This window comes from Alligator sinensis, unplaced genomic scaffold (assembly GCF_000455745.1).
Source record: "Alligator sinensis unplaced genomic scaffold, ASM45574v1 scaffold20_2, whole genome shotgun sequence".
NCBI classification, from domain to species: domain Eukaryota; kingdom Metazoa; phylum Chordata; order Crocodylia; family Alligatoridae; genus Alligator; species Alligator sinensis.
In genome coordinates this window covers 2,845,063-2,871,700 of record NW_005842012.1, presented here as the reverse complement: position 1 = coordinate 2,871,700, position 26,638 = coordinate 2,845,063, and the positions used below count along the sequence as shown (strand labels likewise).

Below are 26,638 nucleotides of genomic sequence, written 5' to 3'. Positions count from 1 at the left end.
AGCCAGGAGGCTGCAAACAGCTGCTGCCTCTGTGGCCCCAACACGTGCCAAAGAAAATGGCCTCTCATGCCATGCTCAGCACGCGTGCCAGAGGTTGCCAACCCCTATTGTAGTAGGTGTTTGGCTTTTAGTGTATGATTGGTTTTTTTGGTTCTAAGGTGGCAAACCCCCTCAAAAGGAGTATTTCTGGGGGTAAGGGAAGGGACTTCTGGTGACAAAGGTTAGGGAGTGGGACTTCTGGTCCCAAGATGGTGCCCAGGGGCCAGGGCACCTGTCAAGGGCTACCCATGCAGTCCTCGACAGCTCACCAAAACTCCTTAAGCGGCCCTCCACCTAAAAAAATTGCCAGCCCCTGTCCTAGTGACAGCAGTAGGCACATTTTATGACACAAAGTCATGCATCGAAGGAGGTTTTCATGTCCTTCTGTTGGACGCTGCAGTTCAAACCTCATCAAAGGCCCTAAAGGTGTTGATATGTATCTTGAAGAATCACCTGAAGGTACATAGATCATGTTTGCTTAGGAGTTTAAATAGACGACCTGTTTTTAACAGTTTGGCCTGAGATTCAAAGTAGGCAGTGGAGCTTCAGCCTGCATTCTCTCTCCCCTTCATTCTCTGCAGGACATGTTCTTCTACTCTTTCTGTTCTCCACTTTTCCTACTTTATTTTTATAGTAATTTTCCTCCCCCTCCAAAACTACTCAACTCTCATAGTTCCTGCTTCTTTAACGTCCTTCCTCTGCATCTCATTCTATCATTTCCTTCCCTCCACTCTCCTTCCAAAGCAGCTGCATGCTTATCTTCTTTCCTCAGCAACTTCTGCTTCATTGCCTATTTCTGCCTCCTACTTGCCACCCTTGCCTGTCTGCCTCCCTCCACAACACACAGGCCTGTTCTCTGCTCTCCCTCCTCCTTCATTCATGTGACTCACCCTTTTTGCTTCCGCACATATAGCTCCTCTCACACAAGCATCCCAACCTCATTGCCTGCTCAGTACCCCTGCTCAAATTCTTCTCAACCTTTCTGCTTCTCACAAGCAACTGTGGGCAATACTATATTAGCTATGAACAGCTATACTTAACCTTAGTAGGAATTGACCAACAGCTGTTTCACATCGTATATTTCTAAAACATAACTTTGTAACTTGGTGAGGCTATGGTTGAACATTTCAGTGACCCCACATAAATTTCAAAAGGAAACAAAACAACAATAAAAACTACTTTTAGGATCTGTATGTTTCACAAAAAAGGGATTTCTAATATGCATGACTTTTCAAGTAACTTTTATTTATCATTGAAATAGCAGTTCTTTTGATCTTGCAATTCGTCATGCTCAGCTTATTAGTATGAAAACATGATTTTGCAGACCATTCTCTTGGTTAGCCTATATGCAAACAGAACTGTTTGCCATTTATACCTCTTCAATGTTCTGTATTATATACAACATAATTCACTTTAACTTGTAAATGTATTCCAATAAAGCTTCGCTTTCTCTACATTTTTCATAAATGTATTACAACTAATTCTGTATTGTACTACATTATCAAGCTGACTATAAATTTATCATGGAAGGGTCCTTTTTGTTTCTGGCTACTTCACAACTGAAGGTCCAGAATCAGGCTAGAGATAAATGATGACCAGAATAGACACTTCTTATACCTTTAAAAAAGCTCATGCTGGATATGGGTTTTGTTTAAGATTTTAATTTGTACCTCAAACCTCTGCAATCTTAATTGAGATATCATGGATGACTTAATTCCTCAATTCTTTTTTTAAAGGAGGAATTACTAGTAGTGTTATTATTGTCAAAAAGCCAGAACAGATCTGAATTTATTTTAAATGTTACTTTGGTTCGTTTGCTTATTTATCAACCTTGGATCTGATAAAATCGGGTAGCTCTGGGCATGATTTGCTAATCCAGGCTCTGGATTAAAGAAAACATTTCTCACTATTTATGTAACATTCTATAAATAATTTTATCTACCTTGTTCAGATACATATTTTGGTCTTCAGTTAAATTGGACTGGAGGATTTAGGTCAATATAAATGGATTATGAAACCTAAACTCCAGTATTTTATAACTAGTTTTCTGAAGACATTGCTCGCTGATCTAGATCAGTGGTCCTAAATCCATCACATTTGGAACAAATTGAAACTTGGACAAGTGTTTCAAAAGTATTATTGCTTTTGAAAAACATGGTAAATTCAGATATTCAAGAACACCGAAGATAAAAATCTCATTTTCAAATATGGCTTGGACATTTAGGAAAATTGGTCTAATTGAAAGTCAATAAAATGGGACTTTACCTAACTCACTCAGGTGTCTGAAAATGGTATGCTATGTCAGTAATCTAAAATTACCAAGGGTTTTTTTTAAGAGTCTCAGTCCAGGCTTTTTTCTTATTATGGTTGAACCTTTCTTGGAAGATGAGACCATTTTAAACAAATTCAGATAATCTCATTGGGGAAAATCACTGGTTTAGCATCTGGAATTAGAATGTGTTGAAATGCTAAACCAGCTTTTGACGTATATAGACTTGTCTGAAGATGCAGAGAGAATATTTTCTGTATATTTAGTTTAGTTCAATGACTCGCTGATTCAAAGATGAGAAACTGATTGACAGTTAAAAAAGCAGGAGAGATTACTTTCCTTTCCAATCTCTGAATAGAAACTAGGCATGAGAAGTTGAGATCTGTTAATTCTAAAACCTTGAAGGACATGGTGATCAGAAGCGATTGGTTCAGTTCACTAACTACAGATATTACTTTCTTTGTTTTGCATATATTATGAAATTTTACTTAATTTATAGAAATAATTTTAAAATGACATTGTTCTGCATTTTAATTGGAATTTTAATTTCCATTAAAAAATGTTGACAGAAATCATGAGTAACAAATCAAGGATGCAGAAAATAAGCTCTGTCATTCATTATTTTCTAACATAATAAATGATTAACATTACAATTCTTGATGCAAATGTATAAATGCTAACATGCATAGTCCTGATTAGTAAATGTAGTATCAAATTTAATGTAAAGGGTATATTTATTTGCAAATCAATTAGTCTTAGTGGTTATCAACAAAGGAGAATCAGACTTCCTTTAAAAAATAGCTAAAAATAGAAATACAATATTAAAATTGATCATTAAATATTAATTACAAATCTCATACAATATTAAAATTGATTATTTTGATCAAGGTTTCCTGCTTGCTGATTTAAATCATGGTTAAAATTAGTTATTTAAATCACTCTGATTTAAATTTGGCCAGTCCATGCTACAAATGTTTAGTTAGACTGATTAAAGGAACGCTTGACAAATGCAAAATTTTGTAAAATAAATTTAAAAAAGGAAAGAAACCAAAAAACAAAACAAAACTTTATTGTTGTTAGTAACCTGGAAATGGGAGTGCACAGTAAAATCTCCAATCTTGCAGATGGTACCAAATAGGGGTTTACAAAGCTTTGGTTGCTGTTTTGATTTGGAGAAGATTTGGCTTAATTTGGATGCCGAATCACCGAATCTGAATCGAATTGGGAGACAAAAAAACCCCTCTGAATCGATTCAGAAAAGATTAGGAAATTCAGAAAGCAGTCTTTCAAGGGAACAGAAATTGGGATGAGGGAGGGGGAGTGGTGGGAGGAGGATGGGAAAGACTGACATCTGGAGCTGGCCAGTGACTATGATCTTTCCCTGAGTCCCCTTCCAATCACAGTGCTCTGGGGGAGGGATGTAGAAACAACACATAAGCCTCTGTCTGCAGCATTTTGGTCCTTTTTGTGAGCTGTTCCTGCCTGAGTAGCAGTGTGTAAAAGGTACTACTGGACTGGCTTGGCTTCCTAGTCTCTGTTTTTGGGAAGGATAGGATACAGCTTACTAGTTATTCTTGCCTAGAATCCCTATACTTATCCCTACCCAATCTTTCTTTCAACATATTCTTCCTCCAAAAATCTCTTATTTGTTCGTATTATTTTCCCACACACACACACTTAAAAAAAAAAAAAGCTGTGTTTTTCCTGGCAGTGTGATCCATCACTGTGCAGGAAAGCACATACATTACACACACACACACACAGAAGTAAGAAGAGATATTAATATTATTAATTACATACACATACAGTAATCAGAGAAGAAGAAGGGATATTAGTTAGTTACACACACACAGAGAAGAAGAGATATTATAGTTGCACACACACACATTTTCCCACACAGCAAAGATTAATATGAAGTGTGCTGGAAAAACAGGTGCCAGGTCTTCTGGCAGGGGTGGGAGAGGGGCTAGAGGGGGCAGGAGGAGAACTGCAATTTCTCCCCCTCCCAAACATATATGCACCCTCTTTCCTGCAGCGATAAGCCTTCTGCTGCAAGGAGCAGCAAGGAGCAAGGAGGTGGGAGCAGTACCTGTCCCTTCACCTGCACCACCTCCTCTAACATCAGAAATAGCCACCAGCATGACAGTCTCCTCCACCCCAATTTCATCGCCCAGCATGAGCCTCTCAGTGCCAGAGGAGAAGCTGGACCTGAGCACCCAGCAAAAGAAATTCTGGGGAACAAGGGGGAATCTGACTTTGTGCTCCACACCCCTCAAAGTTCCCCTAGAGTGAGGCCTCCTTCTCTGGAAAGCACCTCAGAAGAGGTTGAGGTTGAGGTTGTGGAGACAAGTGGCTCAAATGAGTCAGTTTCTCCTGTTGTTGTGCCTCTGCCTGCTAAGGAGGGGGATAAGGCAGGATCACCACCCTCAACCCAGAAGCAGGGGGGGGTAGCATAGTGTGGGATCATTTTGAGGTGACAGATGATCCAAAGTATGCTATCTGCCAGCAGTGCTGAAGGCAGATTAGCAGGGGCAAGGAGGTAAAACACTTAACCACCATGGCAATGCTCCTGCATCTCAGGAGGCAGCACCCCCTTGCCCTTGCTCCTCCTCAGCCTGGCACCAGTGGGAGTGTGCCCAAAGGGAAGTCCCCCTCTTGCTCCAAAGCTCCCACCCCCACAAAGCAGAGGCAGGCCACCCTGGAGCAGTGGGGGAAAGCTTCAGACAAAGCAGGGTGCATTGCAAGGGTGAGCAAGGTCACCCAGAGCATTGGGGAGATGCTTATTCTGGATGGCCAGCCCTTCTCCTTCGTTGAGCAGCCAGGGTTCAGGTGGCTCATAGCGCTTGTGGTCCCCTCTTACCAAGTGCCCGCATGCACCACCTTTAGCAGGATGGTGGTGCCCTCCCTGTCTGAGGCATGCAGGGAGTACTTGAAGGAGGAGCTGTGCAAGGCAGGGCTGTAGGTATCTCTACACTTCACCTTGGACATCTGGAGCAGCCAGGGTGGAGGTCATGCCCACCTCTCCCTCACAGGGCACTGGTGTGATCAATCAGGCTGTTGGTGGGCTCTCCTTCAAGCAGAGGTGATGGATGAGTCCCACATGGCAAGGGAGATAATGGTGGCCATGAAATGCATGGTGCAGGGGTGGCTCACTCAGCAGGGTGAGCTCATCTGAGGGTTCATGGTCACCAACAATGGGGCCAATATGGTCAAGGCAGTTTGTGATGCCAACTTTGTTGTCGTCCGTTGTGTGGTACACAGGTTCCACCTTATAGTCAGGGATGCCTTGGAGGGGGACAGGGCTGCCAGTGATGGTGCCATCACTACCACCCAGCTGATTTCAAAACGCAGGAAGGTGAGCTGAGCATCCCACAGCACAAAATCATGCAGGATGTGGAGACTTGATGGCACTCCACATACCTGATGCTGGAAAGGCTGGTGGAGCAACAGAAGGCCATCCATGAGACGTCCTTGCTCAGGGAGATTGGGATCAGCAGCACCCTTAACAAAGCAGGTGGGATACCTGGTGGTCCCAGATCTTGGTGGTCCTCAAGCCATTCCTCAATGCCACCGAGACCCTCAGCGCTGGTGGTGCCCTCCTTAGCCAGGTGATCCCTGTAGTCAAGGAGCTTGAGAACCAAATGGAGAAGTTCCAGGGATCAGTGTTTCTGGCTGTGGCAAGCCACTTTCACCAGAGGTGCAGGCACTGGTGAAGCGGCTGTAGGAGGGCATCAAAAAACAGCTGGATCCATTGCAGTGTAGTACAGCCCATGTGCTGGTGGGCATGTGTGATCTTAGGGTAAAAGGAAGCATGTGCAACACCAAAACCCTCAATTACTGGTTGGAGGTGCTGGTGAACAGAGTCAGGGAGGAAGAAGAGCAGAGGTGAGGCGACGTGGAAGAAGAGGGGTCCACTGTCCCGTGTCAGCACTCCCAGCACCAGACAGTCTCCTCCACGCCAGCCGCTGCCAATGTGGGCCAGGGGCATGGTGTCAATGTTGGGGCTCAGATGCACCAGACCCCAGCCTTGGACAGGTAGTGCCAAGGCTTTGGTGGCTACCTATCTCACCAAGGACGTAGAGCCACTGGACTGCAACCCCTTGGCCTGTTTGGCAACCCACAGCCACATGTGGCAGGATCCAGCCACAGTTGCCCAGGAACACCTGTCCTGTCCACCAACCAGTGTTCCAAGCAAGAGGGTGTTCAGCACTTTTGGACATGTTGTGACACCCCACTGTACCTCCTTGCATCCTGGTTTGGTGGAGCAGATGGTGTTTCTCAAACTAAACTTCCCACTGCTGGGGTTCCCCAAACTCCACCTGCAGATGGAGTGAGTGCCACCCTCCTCACTCCACCTGCACCCATTTCCTTTTTAGTTTTTAAAAATTTAATGCCCCACTTTCAGAGCTGGAGGTGGTACTCACTGCATCACCAGCCAGCAGGGAAAGAACATCTCCCTGCTGAGCTCCCATGCCAGGATGAACTTGGAGGTATGGCCTGGGGCTATGGGGAAGGAGGCAGCCCCAGGTCCTGGGCATGATCTACAACTGCACCCTGCCAGGTCTGGGAGGCCTGGTGGGACTGCCGGTAGTGTGGCAGCTCCCAAGAAATGCCAGGACCGAGGACCTACCTGGTGAAAAGCAGGTAGGAGGCACCTTATAACCTCCAGCCACCACACACACACACAGAGTCCTGACTAGAGAAAGCTCAGACCTGTAAGATCTTTGAGAGGCCTGAGGCTTGCTGGTTGCAGTGGAGTTGTGAGGTGCCAGGTGAGCTTAGCTGCCTGGGGTGCCATCTGCAAGGCATAGGCTTTCAGGTTTAAAACTGTTTGTCAGGCTGAGGAAGCATCTAGTTGGTATGTGTGTGCTCTTCCTAGATGGCAGGAATAGTAAAGAAGTGAGAGACTGGCATGCAATGCAGGCAAGAAAGCCAGTCAGTGAAAATGAAAATCGAGGCATCAGTGGGTGAGAGACAGGCTGGGAGGGGGAAGGAGGATGGAACAGGTAAAAGAGGAGAGGTACCTGCTACCTGGGGAGTCAGATCTCAGGCAGGTAGTAGTGTGTCATAAATCCAATGTCTATATTGAGTCCATGAGTTTCCATATCTAGGAGGTTGATGAAGTGAAGTTCATAGGCCTGTCTGTGAAAAGTGGTTTGTAAATTCCCTTTGAGCATCAGGACTGAGAGACTGGAGACAGAGTAGTTTTCTTGTGAGAAATGTACCCCAACAGGTATTTGGGTATTCTTGTCTATAATAGATTCTGGTGTGCAGTTTGTGGGGGTACTGGAGAGATGTTGGCAGGTTTTGCATTTCTTGTCATGGCATGGTCTGGATCCATTCAGTATGTTTTGGGAAGTAGGAAGTTGGCTTCCGGCGATGAGGTTAGTGAGGTTGGTGCTTGTTTGAATTTACAAACCACTTTTCACAGATGGGCCTATGAACTTCAGTTCATCAGCCTCCTGGATACAGAAACTCATGGACTCAATATAGACATTGGATTTATGACACACTACAACCTGCCTGACATCTGACTCCCCAGGTAGCAGGTACCTCTCCATTTTTCCCTGCCCTTCCCCCCCCCCCCAGCCTGTCTCTCATCCCCTGATGCCTCAATTTACATTTTCACTGACTGGCTTTCTTGCCTGAATTGCAGGCTGGCCTCTGGCTTCTTCACTATTCCTTCCATCCAGGAAGCGCGCACACACCAACTAGATGCTTCCTCAGCCCGGTGAAAGGTTTTTAAACCTGAAAGCTTGCAAAGAAGAATTTCTCCAACTATTCAGTTGGTGTAATAAAAGATATCAAATTGACCCTAAGAACCTAATCTGGGCTGTGTCCTTAGACCAACATAGCTACAACCTATACCCCTTAACACACACAAGTGACATGAGTTTTGCTTTCAGCGGTCTGAGGTGCAGTTTCACAGAAACCCCTGCACCACTCTACCTGAAACCTGGCAGTCCTCATGCCTACATGAGGGGCTATGTATGTGGCAGGACAGGTGCTAATGAGGGCAGCCATTTAATGCTCCACTCTCAGAGCTGGAGGCAGCAGTTTAGTTTCTCATGAGCCAGCAGAGGGAGAACATCTCCCTGCTGAGTTCCCATGCCAGGAAAAACTTGGAGGTATAAGGGCTGGGTCTATATGGGGAGGAGGAGGCCCCACATCATCCTGGGCATGACCAAAAACTGCACCCTGCCAGGGTAGAGAGGCCTGGGTGGGACTGCCGGTGGCACGGCAGCTCCAGGAAATGCCAGGACCATGAACCTCCCTGGTGAAAGGCAGATAGGAGGCACCTGATAATAACCTCCAGCCACTGCACAGTTCTGGCTGGGGAAAGCCCAGACCTGTAAGATCTTTGAGAGTCCTAAGTCTTACTGGTTACAGTGGAGTTGTGAGGCTGAGAACAGGGGCTACCATCCCTGTAATTTTTATCCTACTGTGCCTTAACACACGCACAAAGTCACATGTCATGAGTTTTGCTTTGAACAGTTTGAGGTGCAGTTTCCCAGAAACCCCTGCACCTATATCATTGAAACTTGGGAGGCCTAATGCTCGTAGAAGGGGCTACTATCCCTGCTGTTTTCATCCAAATCTGCCCCAATATGACAAAGTTATAGGTATTTCAGTGATTCCCCATTATAACCTATGGCCGAATATCTCCGAATCAGTGCTGAAACTTCTGAAGCCGATTAAGCCAAATCGATTTGGGACAGTGATCCAAACCTCCAAACTGAATCACTGTCCTCTGAATCAGCCAAATCTGAATCTGAATCTAATAATTCCCAATTTGCATAAGCCTTGTTCCAAAATATTAAAGGTAGTTAAGTTTTGGACTGGCAGCAAGCTCACGGGGCCAGTCCCAGGCTCCAGGTTATTGTGTTGGATGGCAGAGGGGCTGGCTGGGACAAGAGAGTGCCTGAAGAGCAGAGCTGTGTGGCTAGGTGGCTGACCAAGCAAAATTTACACCAGGGTCAGCGTTTACATGTGTGTTAGGCAGTTATTTTAGTCACTGTAAGATAGTACTGTCCCTGACACTAGTATCTTATGGTGATGAAAATTAGTTTGCTGTGGTCTGGACTGTGATACTTTACACTGCAGCAAATAAGTCTACTCCTCAGTAACTCAGTTACTGTAGATGCACCCACTGGGCACGTCCAGATGAGCCCTCATGTTCCTCTTGCTGCATCTCAAAATGCTTTGAGATGCAGCAAGAGGCATGCTGGGAACAAAAAAACATTTCTTGCACTGCATATTTTGCAGTGCAGGCTCAAAATTTGATACCTCGATATGCAGGTGTAAAAAACAAAAAACAAACCAACCTCAGAAAAAAGGAGAGCAGGGTGAGGTCCAGGGCCATGGTGTGAGGCAACCAGAGGCTGGGGCCCTCCAAAGAGATGCTTTGGTAGCCAGCCAGAGCATCTCTATGGCTGCCTCTTGCCTTGGTGCTGAAGCACAGTGCCTGCATGTGCAGGGCAGCCTGGAGCAGTGAAGGCTGCAACCTGATGGGACCGGGCTCCATCCCAGGTAAGTAAGGGACTAAGGGCAGTGGGGACTGGAGTGTGGGGCGGGAGTGCGGGGGGCTATGGGGTGCTACTTGGTAGGGATGTACACACACACACGCCAATTGCCCATCAAGAATGATGGGGGGGCAGGGAGGGAGGGGGGCATTAGATGGAGTGCCACTATCTAATGCCCCATGCTGCTGCTGTTCTGCCTCTTGCACTGGCCTCAGCTCCCCCACCCCTGTCTGGTCCTTAGCATGGCTTGCAGGGTGGCCAATGCTGCTGACCTTGGCTCCTCCAACCCTTTGTCCAGTCCTCAGAACGGCTTCAGAATCATGGTGGTGCTCCCCCATGCTTGGAGCACTCTGAATGGCTGTTTCTGTCAGCCAATCAGAGTGCAAATAAAGTGTGACAGACAGACTTAGGCTTTTATAATATTAGAATACACACACACACACACACACACATATATATACAAGTTCAAAAAGTATCAAGACTGAGACTGAACATGTATTTGTGGTACAGAGTATTGGGTGGGGGGCATGGTTTTGCTGAACATATCTGGGCACGTTGGGTCTCCTCTGGACAGGTTTGCAGCTCGTGTTTCCCCAGTTTTCTGTGGTCAGTTGATAAAGTAAGATCATTTTTATCTGGTGTCCTTTTCATTATGTCAGTGTCCAGAACAACACGTGCATTAAATTTTGCATGAAAATTGGGAAAATGGCAAGTGAAACATCTGAATTACTTAAAATAGCATTTGGTGATGACTCTCTGACCTATGTAAGAGTTTTTGAATATCATCAGTTTAAAGAAGGATGATTATCAGTAGAAAGTGATGAGCTTTTCGGGCACCCTTCAACATCACAAAATGATGAAAACGTGGCAGTTGTTCACAGTTTAGTTTGAAATGATAGGCGATTGACTGTCTGAGAGATAGCAGAAAAAGTTGGAATTTCTGTTGGTTCATGTCATTCAATTCTAACCAGCGATATGGGAATGAAATGACCAGAAAAATGACCAGAAAAGTGGGTGTCCAACTCTTGGATGCTTCGCCACGACAACCTGCCTGCCCACTCAGCACAGCTTGTGAAGCAATTTTTAGGCAAATTTTAGCCAAACGCCATATCCCACAAGTGCCACAGCCTACATATTCACCTGATATGGCCCCATGCAATTTTTTTCCCTTCCCTCAACTAAAGAAAACTTCGAAAGGAAGAAAATTTTGTGATGTAGAAATCATAAAACAAAACATGACTTAGCAGCTTTTAGCGATTCCACAAATTGCTTATCAGAGGTGCTTCCAACAAGAAGAAGGAGCATACTTTGAAGGAGATTAAGCTGAAACCCATCTAAATAAAATATTTTGTTTCCTACAGTATCAGTCTCGATACTTTTCGAACAGTTCTCGTATAGTAGTCTTTTGTTTTAATTGTGAAACAACATGGATATGGGGGTATTTTAAAGAGTGAATTTGGGATTTTTATTATCAGTGAATTTGCAGTTTTTAAATAGGGAACATCAGGATTCCTGCTACTGAGGCAGGTGGCAGGAACCAGGCAGAGGAGCCTGTTTAGGGCTGGCACCGAGGACCCAGCTGGAGGTGGCTGACCTCCTGGTCTCCTGGCCACTTGGGTGACAAACTTCAGCGGGCAGCCAAGGCATTGGAGGATGGTCCACAGAGCGTCACAATTTAAGGAATCGAACGCCTTGGTCAGGTCAATGAAGGGTATAGGAATAGGGTATAGATTACTCTAGAGCAGCGGCTTCCAATCTCTGACAGATTGCACACCACCAATTTAAAACAATACAACCTTAACTACCACCAGCAAATTTTTCAGTTCAACCTTAAGTACTTCCAGCAAATTTTTGTCATATAAAGTAATTATAATAAATATGTTAATGAGTACCACTGACAGGTTGTCTGTGTACCACTAGTGGTACCTGTACCACCGATTGGGAACTGCTGCTCTAGAGAGATTTAGTTTAGTGCTCTCCCAATATATCATCCACTTCTGCCACTGTCAGAGACAGGCTACTGGGCTAGATGGACTATTTGTCTGACCCATTATGGCATTTCCTATGTTCATATGTTGTTAAAACTTATAGTGGCTTACTCCTGACTTCTCCTTAGATCCATTGAACCACTCTAAAAGTAAAAAGGACTATGATTCTTCCTTAAAATTTCTTCTTGGGGACTGACAATTTATCTGACCTAGAGGAATCAGTATTAGTCATAGAGATCGGTCTATGCTCATCCCATTGCAGCTGAAGTACAAAGGACATGGTGTAGATGGGTCATGAATGACTAGCTGTCCTAATGCACTGCTCTCTGGTGAGCCATATATCAAGAAAGGTCTTTTGAGACTGCACTAAATTATGTCAGGGTTCATCCCATAAGAGTCAGGAAATGCGTGATGTTGAGTGGTATTCTGGTGCAGCTGAATATCCTGGTTTGAGAACTCTTAAAATAGTTCATAATTGGTTTTTTCAGTATTTTCCACTAAATTGGATTTGGAATAGATTAACTGGTAGGAGTTGGGTATTCAGCATCATTCATCTTCATAGAAAAATGGAAAGTAAACTGCTATACGTGTAAATCTCAACTTTAACTATAGAGCTGCTACTAGTGCCTCTAAAATGTAATTATAATGTTGAGGACTCTGCTGTAATACAAAAGAAAACAGAACTACCAAAAAAGGCAAAGTAAAAGATGTAAATAAGATTGGAGCTTTGAATTATGATCAAGAAACTGAAACAAGATTGAGTTATTTATTTAACTTTCTAAACACATGCTCTTTGCCTACGTTTTGTTATACCAAAAACAATGAAGATTTTAACTGATGCCCACAGAATCAGGTGAAGCAGAAATTTACCAAAAGAATGTAACGATTTCATCAAAGGGCAACTTTTAGATAATGACTTTTTTGTTTAAAAAAATCATACCAATGAAATCAACTTTAAACATGTTATCTTTCTCATTTTGGAAGCAATAGTTAATGCATGATTTCAAGTATATATTTGCGTCGCTTGGATGTGAGAGAAGGTCACATGATATTCATTTTTCTTGTAATGTTCCGTTCTGCACCTCATCATTGGATTACATGATTTGGAAAAACCTTGATGTCTTTTCAAATTGTCTTATGTGGGTGGGCAAAAGGCAAATGTTTTTTTCTGAATATTTAAACACAATGGATATCTGATTCAAGCATTGCAATTAATAAAATATTTGTAGTGCATCTAGACTAATAACAAACTCTCATTTGCAATTAACTATTGCAATACCTCTTCAGAGCAAGGTGCCTTGTGGTTTCATCCTACAAACAGTCACTGACCTTGGAAAGAGTCTTTGGAGGATCAGGCTCTTCAGGATCAGCGTACATTGCAAACAAAACATTCAGGACCCAGTCATTAATTCAGGCAAGATTCTTCCATTATTATTAAAACATATTAAACATTTCAGTGTTTTTTATAAACCCAGGGTTTCACTACCCTTTGTGTACATGAAACAGGACGCATCTATGTGAGACACTGACCATGCAGTAGCCTAATAATACTGCCCAGTAGCCCATCATAGCACAAACAGTGCTAATACACTACTGCACAGTATTAAGCTACTGCACAGTGGCATCACTAAAAAGGCATGTGCCAGTGCTACTGTGCAGTAACACTGGTTATTGCACATTAATTTGGTACTTGTATAATCAAGTACTAAATTGAATGCACAGTAACTACAGCACATTAATGAATGCGTAGACCAGAGGTGGGCAATTATTTTGGGCAGAGGGCCACTTAGTGCATTTTGGCAAGCCATCAAGGGCCGCATAACAGGCAGCCCAGGGCAGATTAATATTAATTTTCTAAATTTTTTAGGGGCCCCGTGGGCTGAATAGAATGGCCTGGCGGGCTGCATCCACCCCCCGGGCCACATTTTGCCCACCCCTGGTGTAGATGTACCCGCAATGTATTAACTTCAGTAGGAGTTTTGACTAAGAAGGGACTATTTCAATTTTCTGGAGGGAAGAAACCTGTGTCAGTTCAATGTCTGAACTGGTGGGTGGAAGGTGACTGTGCCTGTTATGGTCATTTCCAGTCTCTTGCTCATGCACAGATCCTAAGTCCTTAGGACATCTGTAAAGGACCAGGAAGCTGGAAACAGTACCGCAGAGCAGATTACCATTCACTTTCAGGCAGCTGTACTTTGGATAAACATTCAAACTGCTACGTACTCTGAAGCCATTTTGAGGACCTCTTAACACTAATGCTAACAGCAAACAGATTGCATGTGTGAATGTATCCATGAGATAGAGTTAGAGCTTGGAGACCCATTGCTTACACATGGCAATAATTACACATGGTATAATTATATCTATTATGATGAAGACAGCAATAAGCTTATTTTTGAATTTTTCAGAACCCAAAGGGCAGTACTACATTTTAAAATGTTTTCTTTGTTGTTTTTTTTACACAAACTGCCTAAACTTATAGTCCCACATTGTAAGAAGGCTTGTTGTAAAAGTCCTTGTATGCTTCTAGCTGCTGTAGGGGATCCCTTGTTTGTCTTATGGTTTGTAACATTTGGCCTATGAAAGTTCAAGGATGAATATTTAAATCCTTTTTATAAAGACTTTATACATTTGCAAAGTTCCTCTGGGGATTTACAAATGGCTATTTCAGAAGTCCTGCACTTGGTGAACTTGTTCTTAGAAAAGAATGAAAAAAAAAGAATGACATAAGTAACCACAAAGACAAGTATGATATTGCATAAAATGAATTCCAAATGCTTACTGCTGTAACTTCAGGTGGCTGATGACAGGATAATATTGATACAGTTTATATGTATTTTTTAAAGGCAAATCTTTCAGATAACATACCTGATTTATAAGGTGTACATGTGACTATTATTATTTCCAGTACAGTGAATTTTTCTGTTTCATCTTTTGGACATTTTCTTTGGCATTTTTGTATTTGTGCATGTTTAGATTAAATGTTATTCCAAAACCTTGCCGAAAGAGCAATAGTATTTATTTTTATGTTTTATTGCATGAAGTAAACTTTTATATTTACACATCTGAAAATTAGGAATATTTAAGTTCTTTCCTAAGTCGCCTCTCAATCTTGTAGTGTGGAATGGACCATTAATAAACAAGAATTGCTGGTTCCTTTTTGTATATTAATTCAAAATATTTTTAAAATTTTCTCTTTAAAAGTTCTTATATATATTTCTGGTTGGTTAGCTTTCTTCTTTTTTCATGAACTAGACCTCCTCATGTTTTTGGTAATACTTCTGATATCGCAAAACTAGTATCTTGGTGGTCTTTGATCATAACTGTCCTTTGGCTTCTAATGGTCAGCTCCTCAAGGTATTTAGCATATAAAGGTATTTACATAATAACACAGGTATTTAATCAACTGAAATACATTTTCTGAAGTCAGTGGGAGTTAGGTGCCTAAATAGGAGTTGAATAGATAAATACTAGGACTGTGCGAAGCTTTGGGTACTGATTCAATCTGGAAGACATTCAGCTCGATTTGGTGGCCAAATCTCTGAATCTGAATCAAATTGGGAGACCAATAAAGAGGTCCAAATCCATTCAAGCTCTCTGAATTGATTTGGAAAAGATTTGGAGAGCTTCGGAGATTTAGGCAGTCCCCACTCAGCACTGCAGGGAGCTGGACCCAGACCCCGTGCCAGCAAGTAGGGGGTGGGGGGACCCCGGCCAAGCCCCATCCCCTTCCTGCTCCCCCAACCCCCCTGAGCACCCCCCTGACCTCTTCCAACTCTCCCAGTCCTGTCAATGGCTGCCTCGCCCAGCCCCAGCATCCCAGTGCTTTACAGGAAAAAATAAAGACTCACCAGCTGCTGCCAGGTGAGGGGGAGTGATTCCCACTGCCCCCCACTTCCCTGCACTATGTGGGGGGCTCTGCCATGAGCCTCTATCCCCCACCCACTTTCCCAGCCCCATCAATGGCTGCCCCGCCCAGCCCTGCACTTACCGGCTGCTGCAGTGGCTGCCAGGGCTTCTGGGGGCTCGTGGCAGACCCTGCCCCATGCAGCGCGGGACAGTGGCAGGCAGCAGGGATCACTCCCTGTGCCTGGCAGCACCTGGTGAGTTCAGGGCCAGAACTGGGGCCAGGTGGTGCAGCTATCGAATCACCAAGTCGAATTACTGTCCCCCGAATTGGCCAAATACGAATTCAAAGCGAATACTAGCCACTTCACACAGGCCTAATAAATACTGTTGGCAGTCTAGGCCTATGTGCTTTGGGAAAGTGGAAACCTCTTCCTTTTTGGCATCTTTTTCTTTGTTTCTGACCTGACTAAGCTATGTGTGATAAAAGAGATCTTGCACTGTGTTCTGCTAAATTAGTTGCCATTACTTTTCCCTATTTACATCATACTTCAACAATCCACAAACTAGGTCAGATGATGCCTTTTCAGGAGAAGGTTGAGAAGGAATTTCTTGTTCCATGAAATCACTAGTTTTAGGTCATAGAAGAACAGCACTTACTTTCAACTTAGTGTTAAATAATATACAGCCATCACCTTAAATTGTAAGTTGGTCTAATCTAGTTATTCTCAAACAGGGTGCCATGGGATACCTTGAGATCTTTCCAAGGGTGCCAGTGGTGCCACACAATGTTAGCACTGTTAGATGTCCAAACATGATTCACAAGATAAACCCAGAGATTTCAAATAGGAAGCCATAGTTTTAAAAACATTCTGACCTGCTGTGGCTTTTCTGAATTCTTTCATAGATTTCATAGACGTTAGGGCTGGAAGGGACCTTGACGATCATCAAGTCCAGCCCCCTGCCCCAGGGGCAGGAAGTCAGCTGGGGTCAAAGGATTCCAGCAGGATAAACATCCAGATGCTTCTTGAATGAGTCCAGAGTAGGTGCCTGCACCATTTCTGGAGGGAGTCTATTCCAGGTCTTGGGGGTTTGGACAGTAAATTTTTTTCCCTATGTCCAGCTTAACATGGTCTTGTAGAAGTTTATGATCGTTGGTCCTTGCTTCTCCTTGGGGTGCTCTGGTGAACAGACATTCTCTCAGATCCTGATTTACACCCCTTATATACTTATAAGCAGTCACCAGGTCCCCCATGAGCCTGCGTTTTTCCAGGCTGAAGAGTCCCATGGCTCTCAGCCTCTCTTCATAAGGCCTATTCTCTTGTCCTCTGATCAAGTGCATGGCTCTCTCCTGGACTTTCTCAAATTTCTTGACATCCTTCTTGAATTGCAGAGCCCAGAATTGGATGCAGTACTCCAGCTGTGCTCTGGTGAACAGACATTCTCCCAGATCCTGATTTACACCCCTTATATACTTATAAGCAGTCACCAGGTCCCCCATGAGCCTGTGTTTTTCCAGGCTGTAGAGTCCCATGGCTCTCAGCCTCTCTTCATAAGGCCTATTCTCTTGTCCTCTGATCATGTGCACGGCTCTCCCCTGGACTCTCTCAAATTTCTTGACATCCTTCTTGAATTGCAGAGCCCAGAATTGGATGCAGTACTCCAGCTGTGGCCTCACCAAGGCCGAGTACAGTGGGAGGATGACATCCTGAGATTTACTTGAGAAGCTTCTATGGATGCAAGCCAGAGTATTATTTGCTTTGCTAGCTGTGACATCACATTGATGGCTCATGTTCAGCTTGTGGTCAATCATAGCCCCCAAGTCTCTTTCAGTTGTGTTGCTAGCAAGCGTAACACTGCTGAGCCTATAAGTATGCTGTGGGTTTTTTTTCCTGAGGTGGAGTACCTTACATTTATCAATATCGAACATCATCAGGTTTGTATCCGCCCACTTACTAAGTTTATTCAAGTCAGCCTTGATCATGGGAAAGAGAAAGACATTCAAGAACAGCCCCAAGATTAAGTCAGCATGGAGCTGCTTCTTTATGCTTTAAGAGACTTGAAAAATGCATAATTGTAACAAAAATGTATATCTCAAGAAAGAAATAATGATATAGAAGTCAGCAGTTATAATAATTAAATAGAAAAAAATCAGCATGACTGGAACCAGTAGTAATGACTATAAGCTGTCAAATAAACTATAATAGGGGATTTGAAAAACATTTGAGTTACATTATTGGAAAATGAAACTGAGAAGTCTTAACTTCTGTTCTAAACATTAGAAGCAGCACTGTTAAACTATCACTTTTTTGAGGGAATTTTTCCAAAATTTTTTAATATATACTTTTAAAATTATTATTTCTATTATTAACTATACATTTAATGCCTTTTACTTGGACAGTTTTAGAGCCTGATCCTATTTCACCTGTTAAGGGTCTGAGTAAATGTAACCAACTAAGTGATGCTGTTTTTCCCTGCTTGAGTCCCTGAAAAAGAAAGGTTAACAAAAAGCTAAGTCAATTGGCTCTTGTCCTGCTGTGTTTTTGTCTTGGGCTAAGAAGATGGCATCGTACAATAGTTGGCACATGACATTATTGGTTTTTTCAGGGACAAACAGGGTAGAATAGGATCACATTTAGGTGCCTAATAGGTAGAAGAGGGTCTGGCCAGTAGCAGTTATTTGTGTGCGGGCCGCCTTCCGATCCCATCCTCGTCGCCATGTGTGGGCGGCGGGGGGTGCGATCAGGGCCCTTTTGTGCTGCGCGGGCTATGGCCAGCAGCCCGGGCACGCGGGGTCAGAGAAAACCGGCGGCGAGCTAGAATTAGGCACGGACGCTTAGCGGTTGATTTAAAGATTGTTTACTTACACCGAAAATGGTCGCGGTGCAGGCAGGAAAACTTGCTTGAGTTGCAGTTACAAAACAAAACAAAACCCGAACCTGCAGGGCATGAGAGTACGTCGCAGGGGGTTTTCGGCAACGGGAAGATGCAAAACACGAGAGTACATCGCAATGGGTTTTCGGCGACGGGAAGATAAACCTGCAGGACTCGAACCCCGGTAGAGCTCTGGATACACTCACACGAAGTTTGCTAGGCTCCGTGGAACTTGTGCTCTGAGGTAGTCCGGTCCTCTGAACAACTATGTCAGTTGTTCCAGCTGGCAAGGAATAGACTCACACGAAGTTTGCTAGGCTCCGTGGATCCTTTTGCACGCAGGGCGCAGGGAGAGGGATACGTCAAGGATTGCGCTCGGTGACGGGGAGAGGCTAGAGGCTGATCAGACCCCTGTTGCCTGCTTGAAATGCACTGGGTTCGATAGACTCCGCAGCGCTTAGAGATCTTCACACAGCGTGAAGTCTCCTCCTCCTGATGTTTGTGGAGTCCTCCCTTGCAGGGGTTCTCCAAGTTTTTCAAGTTCTCCAACTTGGGCGGAAACCACCCAAGCCTTTTATACGGCTAGCAAGCCAATCACTAGCCGCCATGTGTGAATAATTTAGAAATGGCCAATGGTGGGGCACAATTAGAATACGAATGGCGGGAACTCTTTGCAACGAGCATTTCTATGCTGCAAAGAAGAAATGCACCCTGCAAAGAAAGCTACAAATTGGCGGGAATTCTTTTGCACCGGGGTTCTCTCCTGCAGCAGAAAACTCCACTGTGCAAAGAAACTGCAATTTAGTGGGAACAATTTAGCTGTGCCGAAGCACACAAAAACAAAAATCACACCCTTGGGTTGTGACAATTTGTTGACTTAAAGGATAATTGGTGTTTAGGGTTCTGGTCACTGAAATCTGGAAGAAATTTGTATCTGTAGAACGCCATAGAGACACGTACACTAGTATGGAAATCAGGTATAGCATAAGAAAACATTCTATAATAGCTGCTGAGATTCTGTTCAAATTGCAAGCTAATGGAAAGTATTTGGACCCTGTATGCAAAGATCAGTGACAGTAATATATATTGACATATCATCCATTTTCTTCTCCAAATATGTTCCATCTCTTTTTCTTTCCACAAATATTCAGTTAAAATTCAGTCTTGAAAATCCTGTCTCCCTTTCCCTCCCAGAAATATCAGCAACTCAAAGATCACACTTTTCTGAATTGTTATTTACCTATTTTAGTAAAGCCAATTAAAGTTTCAATAATGCCTAAGGCAAAAAAAACAAAATAAGATATCTGTTATAGCTTTATGCACTTGACAACATATTGTGTTTAGCCAATTTCCCTTATTGTTTGAGTGAATCTTTAATACAGCAGCAAGGAATTGAAAAAAATGAAAAAATGAGAAAATCAAGTTTAAAATCACAAACAGGTAGATTTAGGGCAATTGTGGTATGTAAGACACCTGACAGAAATTCAAGTAAAGACAGGATGAGATCTGATGTGGATTCCAAGCAATCATGCTTCCTGCCATGCCAAATGTGCATGGCAGGAGGCCCAATTGTGGGATCTGGCATCAGGTCCCATTTTGCCATATTGCTGGTGGAGGGGAAGTTCAATCCTGGATTCCCCCTGCACTGGCAAGTAGCAAGCTTGGTACCCAGCCATGGGACCACACCATGCACTTCTATAGTTGCGAGCCCTGTCAGCTAATCATATTGGCCAGGTATAGACGTTACACTTTTACTAGTATAAGTGATTGTAAACTGGTCTATACCTGTAACAGAACAGAAGTTTGGCACACATAGACTGGTTTAAAAATGGTGGAACCCAGTCTAAGATTTGCACCCCTCACCCCCCACCAAAGGGTGAATATGTATTCTGTTTGCTACTGATTTAAATTATGCTGCTTACAGTAAACAGTGTACCTTAAATCAATTCTACCTCAAGCTTTTTGAATTTTGAACCTAGCCATTTAAAGGTAATTGTAATTGTAATTTCTTGTTTTACATTCTACTAAGAAGTTTACCAGCTGACAGCATTATAGGTGCACCAACATATCAGTCCATATCGTATCAGCATTGATCAAAGGAAAATTGACATTATTGGCAATCGGCTTTTTTGGCTGATGTGATTGATAATGTCATCAATAAATGCCACATGCATGCATGCAGATGCAGCATGCATGCAGCTAGGAAAGCAGCCCAGCAGCTTGGAGAGCAGTGTCCTGTTGGTAAGTTTTTGAGGGGAAGGGGTATCAAGGCCCTCCACTGTGGGGGAAGTAATGGGGGCAGGGGCAGGTACTGCCCAGCCAGGGCAGAGTGTGGGATGAAACCGTAGGTGGTTCATCTGGGGGACACAGGGCATGTAGCCCTGGGTGAAGCACGAGGGACATATGTTCCCCAGATTTGTGTGTGGGGCAAGTGCAGGCTGCCAGCTGTGGGCTGCACTGGTTTCTCCCTGGCCGGAGGTCAGGGCTGGGGCAGTGCTTGGGGAGGAGGAGGTGGAGCAAGTGGTGGCAGCGGTACTGGGAGTGGGGACTACAGGGGAGGTACAGCAAATTTTGGGGTGGCTGTAGCCCATCCCATAGCCCAATGCCACTGCTGCCCATCCCATCCCTCCCAATGCCGCTGCTGCCTGCCCTGCCTCTGCCCACCCCAAGCACAGTCCTGGCCCAACCTCCCTGCTAGGAAGAGGCTGATGCAGCCCCTGGCCCCAGACCACAGTGGGTAGCCTGCCCGTGCCCCACGTACAAATCCAGGAGGCACATGTTCCCCATGACTCCCTTGGAGATCCACATAGTGGCAGAAGCCACCCCCACACACACACCGTCCTAACGAGCCGCCCATGCCTCTGTCCCACACGTCACCCCACCCCAGTTGAGCAGTGCCTTCTCCTTTCCATGTCCCTGCCCCAGCCCCAGCCCCATTCCACTCCCTCCATCACCATGGGGGCCTCAATCAATGCCCCCCACGGGCCTTTCCCCCCACAGACTTACTGGCTGGATGCTGTCCTCTAAGCTGAGGGGCTGCATATTGGTAACCAGATTGGTATCTGCTGATGTGGCTGGTTAATTATCGGCCATCGGTATTGGCCAAAAATTCTTTATCGGTGCACCCCTAAGCCGCATCTCTTTTATACTGTGTTTGCTAGTCTGTTGCTTTACAAGTATTTTCATTTTTAGATATTTTTTAACAGAGATCTATTATCCTCTGATTTAGGATGCAGAATAGAAAACTGTGACTCCTGCTTTAGCAGAGACTTTTGTACCAAATGCAAAGCTGGCTTCTATTTGCACCGAGGCCGTTGTTTTGGAGGATGCCCAGCTGGATTTGCAGCATTAGAGGAAACAATGGAATGTGTGGGTGAGTGTCTGAGCATGACTTGACAATACAAGCAACTCATTTTAATATCTGTGTCCTTATGGAAGACCTGTTGAATTTATTCTGCATGTCTCATTCAGTTACCCTATTAATTGGGACCAACATTTCTAAAAGTCTTGTGCTAACATCTTGAGCAGATGTTAAGGGGAACAAGTTCAAATAATATTTTTTCATTTAATGCAGGGGCAGGCAATTATATGGGCCCGTGGGCTACATAGAGCCTGCACACCCTGCTGGTCCTCCCTGCCATTGCCCACAGCAGCTGAGCACACAGCCCTGGTCCTGGTCTTGGCCTGCCCCACACTTACTCTGGACTCGCCATGGCTGGAGCAGACCAGTTTCAGACCAGCTGGCACCTATGTGCATAGCCCCGGCCCTGACCCCGACCTTCCCCACGCCTGCTCTGGACTGTCCACCCATGCTGAGCAGCAGTGGTAGCTGGGCAGAAGCTGCTGCTGGGCACAGGGGAAAAGCGACCACCTCCCCTTCACTGCAGCTGGGCCCTTCTTGCTGCGGCTGCCCAGAACCCACACCTGGGCTGCCCTCCGGCTCCTTTCCACTGCCTCACTGGGCAACCCAGAGATGACACTGATGATAGCAGTGACAGCAGCAAAGAGGAGCTGCAGGGCAGGTAGTAAAATATATTGGGCTGAATCCCTAGTTCAGTTTTGAATTTACTTGAAAAGGAACAAGTCCCAAGTTAAACCACCATCTGAGTATTTTCAGTGGAAATGTTAGTTTTACAAAACTGAAACAACCATTGTCAATGTAAAACTCAGTGTAAAACTGAGACGGCATTACCAAGACCGACTCGTGAGTCTCACAGTATATGACATTTTTTCTTGAAGCCCCAGATTCTAGAGTCATATCATGTGAAACTCAGTTTTCATTTTTAAAAAGTACATTTCTAACCTTGATGACTGAGAGAAAGTTTGAAACAAGAACCATGGTAATGGTTCATGAAACTAATAAAGTAAATGAACACAGGTTTTGGTTTTTTTTAAATATATCTTATGCCTTATGGGGGGGCTGACTGGTTAACAATGTTACCATATTTATGCCTTTGTGTGTATGAGCTTAAAAATAGTATTCTTAAAGACTGAAAATTATCACAGACTCTCCCCCTAGATACCAGCTGAGTTCTAGTTCTATTGTGCACTTAAAATGTTGCAATTTACCCTGCAAATCCATCACGCTCAAAATGCTATTGTGTTTTCTTTTTTCTAGTTATTTCCAACTTACCTTGCTTCTTTTAATTCATTCATAATTTTTTCAGTTCCCCTTAAGACTGTATGAAAAACACTTCACATACCTAATGGTATGAATCCTGTCCACCTAACTAGACTTAAAAATTGAGATGGGCTTAACATCCAAGTTTAAGGAGAAGTACCAATTTAAAATGTTCTTGCAGGTATAATTTCAAAGAATGAACTCATTCTTTTCAAGCGAAAATTGTTAAAAGCCATGGAAATAATGAAATACCAAAGAACCTATGTATAACTAGTTGGTTGCTTTTGTTTGCTGTAAGATACCAGAGGTTTCTGTCACAATTGCCTTGTAAAATACCAAAATTATATAATAACCTCAGATTTCACCTAATAATAAAGTTTACAAGCAATGATTTTAAAATTTAATACCAGTGCTCCTTAGAAGTACCTTAGACATGGGAAGAGAGACAGATGTAGACAAAAGCACTAATTTGTGACATGTTTTGCTTTATTAGAGGGCTGTGAAGTGAGTCAGTGGAGTGAATGGGGAACTTGCAGCAGAAATAACAAAACATGTGGATTTAAATGGGGTCTGGAAACAAGAACAAGGCAAATTGTGAAAAAGCCAGCAAAAGACACAATACCTTGTCCAACCATTGCAGAGTCCAGAAGATGTAAAATGGCCATGAGGCACTGTCCAGGAGGTAAGAACAAAAAATGTTTGAGCTTTTTTCCAACTTCAGTCCTGTTTATAATTTGAAAAGTAGATATGTATAGGTCAGACTGAAGGGAAAATCCTGTCCCTACCTTGTACAATTATGCAAAGCCAAAAAAGCAGTAGATCTATTCCTTTCCTGTTGCACACAGGGAGTGCCTATGTAGAGGGCTCAGCATGGGCATGCTTTGGCATGAGTTGGTGAGTGAAATGACAACACACCCAGAGGAGCTGAATTGTATGAGTCCACTGGTTAAAAACCCATTATGGAGGACACACAAGAAGTGATGGATGCTGCCACAATTTTTACACCGCAATTACAATTGTGAAGTAGCTGATTAAATGCTCCACAGGTTTCAGGAAAATCCTGTTCTTATATCCCTCTAGGGGAATACCCCAGAAGAGAATATATTTTTCTTTACAGACTTATTTCTTTATACTTTTTGTCCCTGTCTTAAAAAAAACAGAGTATAGGGGAATAACGATAGACTGTCACAAACTAAATGTACAATAAGATGTTCTATATAAGCAAAGGGCAACATTAATGAATAAACAAGCACCACTAGCCTGTTCACTCTGGGACCAGGTTTCATTTTCACTGAAGCCATCAAAAACCAGGTAATGTAAAAAGGCTTGAAAGTATCTTTTAATTATATCTGTCTCTATAAGACAGCATATAGAGGTCTTCATGTAAATGAGAATCAGGCCCTTTGCATGCTTCATTGTTATGTATTGGGTTCTTCAGTGAGTACCTGAAGGCTGAGTAAGAATAATAAAGGAAAAAAGAAAGTAGATAAAGAGGTGAAGTAAATATCCCTTAATATTTACTTATAAATACTTTAAACCAGGGACTGTCCAGACAGGGTTGATTAAGATTTAATGCATCTGTGGTTGGTCCACAGTATTCATATGAGTGCCTTAGCACTTAAGTGATACTCTAGTATTTCAGAAAAATGAAATATGTGTCTGTAATGTATTGGAGCCAAACTCATTTGCTGTCTGTCATCACTTTCAAGGTGGGTAAACTGTTATCTAGAGATCCAGCTCACAGATCAGCTCTCTCTTTTTTGTTTTTCTTCTTTAAAACAAGTTATTGCAGCCTTTCCCTTATTAAGTCATGCCCAAATTCTTCAACCACATTTCTAATGAGTTCCTTCAATATGTGACCAGAAAAGTTGATGTAGGCAAATGTAAAAGTTCTATCCAACATTAAAGGCTTACTGTGGTCTTCCACAACTATCAAGCATCATTGTAGCTGCAATATCACTAGCTAGCAACTTGTAGCTAATAAACCTTCCCACATGATGAAGATACTTGCGTTTGGTGTCTGAATCTTGGGTTTAAATGTGAATCCTGCATGTTCCTGAAGGTGATGGTTGTTGTTGACCTGCTAGAATCCTGCCAAGTGTTTAATGCTGCCCTCCTTGTTTAGAAAGTCATGGAGGAGAGCCTTTTTGGTGGCATTTTCTGTATCCAGCTGAGTTCCCTTCTAGCATGGCTCTCTCAGCAGTCACAAAATGGTTCAGGCTCTCCACCTCAGAGTTGAAACTCATTCGGCAGTATGTTTTGCATTTTAATGATTTTTACAATGTTGGGCTAAAATCCCTTTGCTTTATCACATTTCAGTATATTAATAACTTGTCTCATTGGTCACCAGATATATTCATTCTGGTTTTGTTAAGCATTATTACATTTCCAGAGGCAAGAAGGTTATCCATGGAACATCCAATCAAGATAGGAGATTTAGTGCTCTTTATAAATCTAGCATTGCCCTAATGTTACACATTTCCTAATTGAATTTTTAACTTGGGAGAAAAAAAGAAAACTGTAGGAGAAGCAATATTTAGTGTCCTGAAGCACCATAATCCTAGTAAATATCTGTTGAGAGGCTATGGTAATAAAATCTTTCTCCCTAATGTTCTCTGTATATGAACTCAGAGCAACATGTGGGATATGTATTAGATTATATAAGCGAAGACGGTTGTAGATGGATTAAACTGAGAACAGGAAATAAGGATATTTTTAGTGGAATAGGGTCAAGTAAATGTGCTTTTGACATATGCTTTCTATTTCTGTACATTTTGTTTACATTTTAGTTACTATTTATGTGGTCTACATTATATAAGAACACTTCAGAAGCAGTTTTTATATGAATTTTCCTTCTTGCAGTTACATTTAACCTTCATATTCACTGTTTTACTTCCATATTTATCAGAATTGAGATGCTACTCATCTCATCTGTCTGTAGGGCCTTGCAATAAATCTAGTTTATGAAGTGAAACTCTTCATCTCTTCCTTTGTCTTTGTAGAGTTCTACAGATACAGACTGGAATGCAAGCACAAAATAATTTCACACAGATATGTTTCTTTCCCGCCAAAATGAGTAAAACACTTTAAAGTTGGATGACATTCTAGTGACTTCAAATTTGCTACTCAACAGTATTTTCTTATAGTCAGGATTAGTATATTAAATTGTTATTTCCAGTTGGACATGTCACATTTGTACTTCTGGTAATGTTATTTATATTACCCTATTGCATGGGTGTAACATGACTGATTTGAGGAGTCAGAAATTGGAAAGATGACTTGGATCATTTAGCCCCTCCTCTTGCCAATTCAGGGCTCTTCTCTATCACAAATTTTCTACTTTTTCATCCACTCTATTTTTGAAAAGTTTCAAGCAATGGAAATTGCTGGGCAGAATTATTATACAGGTTAATGCATCTTACCATCTGGAAGTTTCCCCTCTAATTCAGCATAAACAATCCTTTTTTTCCTGTCATTC

The 26,638-nt window shown here is 43.1% G+C and overlaps 1 protein-coding gene across 1 annotated transcript in view; it reads left to right on the top strand.

Moving 5' to 3' along the window:
* Positions 1 to 26,638, top strand: part of RSPO2 (R-spondin 2) — a 105,998-nt gene that overhangs the window by 13,340 nt on the left and 66,020 nt on the right. Inside the window, exons 2-3 of the mRNA XM_025202030.1 lie at positions 21,769 to 21,912; positions 23,654 to 23,842. Coding sequence (XP_025057815.1) covers positions 21,769 to 21,912; positions 23,654 to 23,842 — 333 coding nt within the window. The remainder of the gene's footprint in view (positions 1 to 21,768; positions 21,913 to 23,653; positions 23,843 to 26,638) is intronic.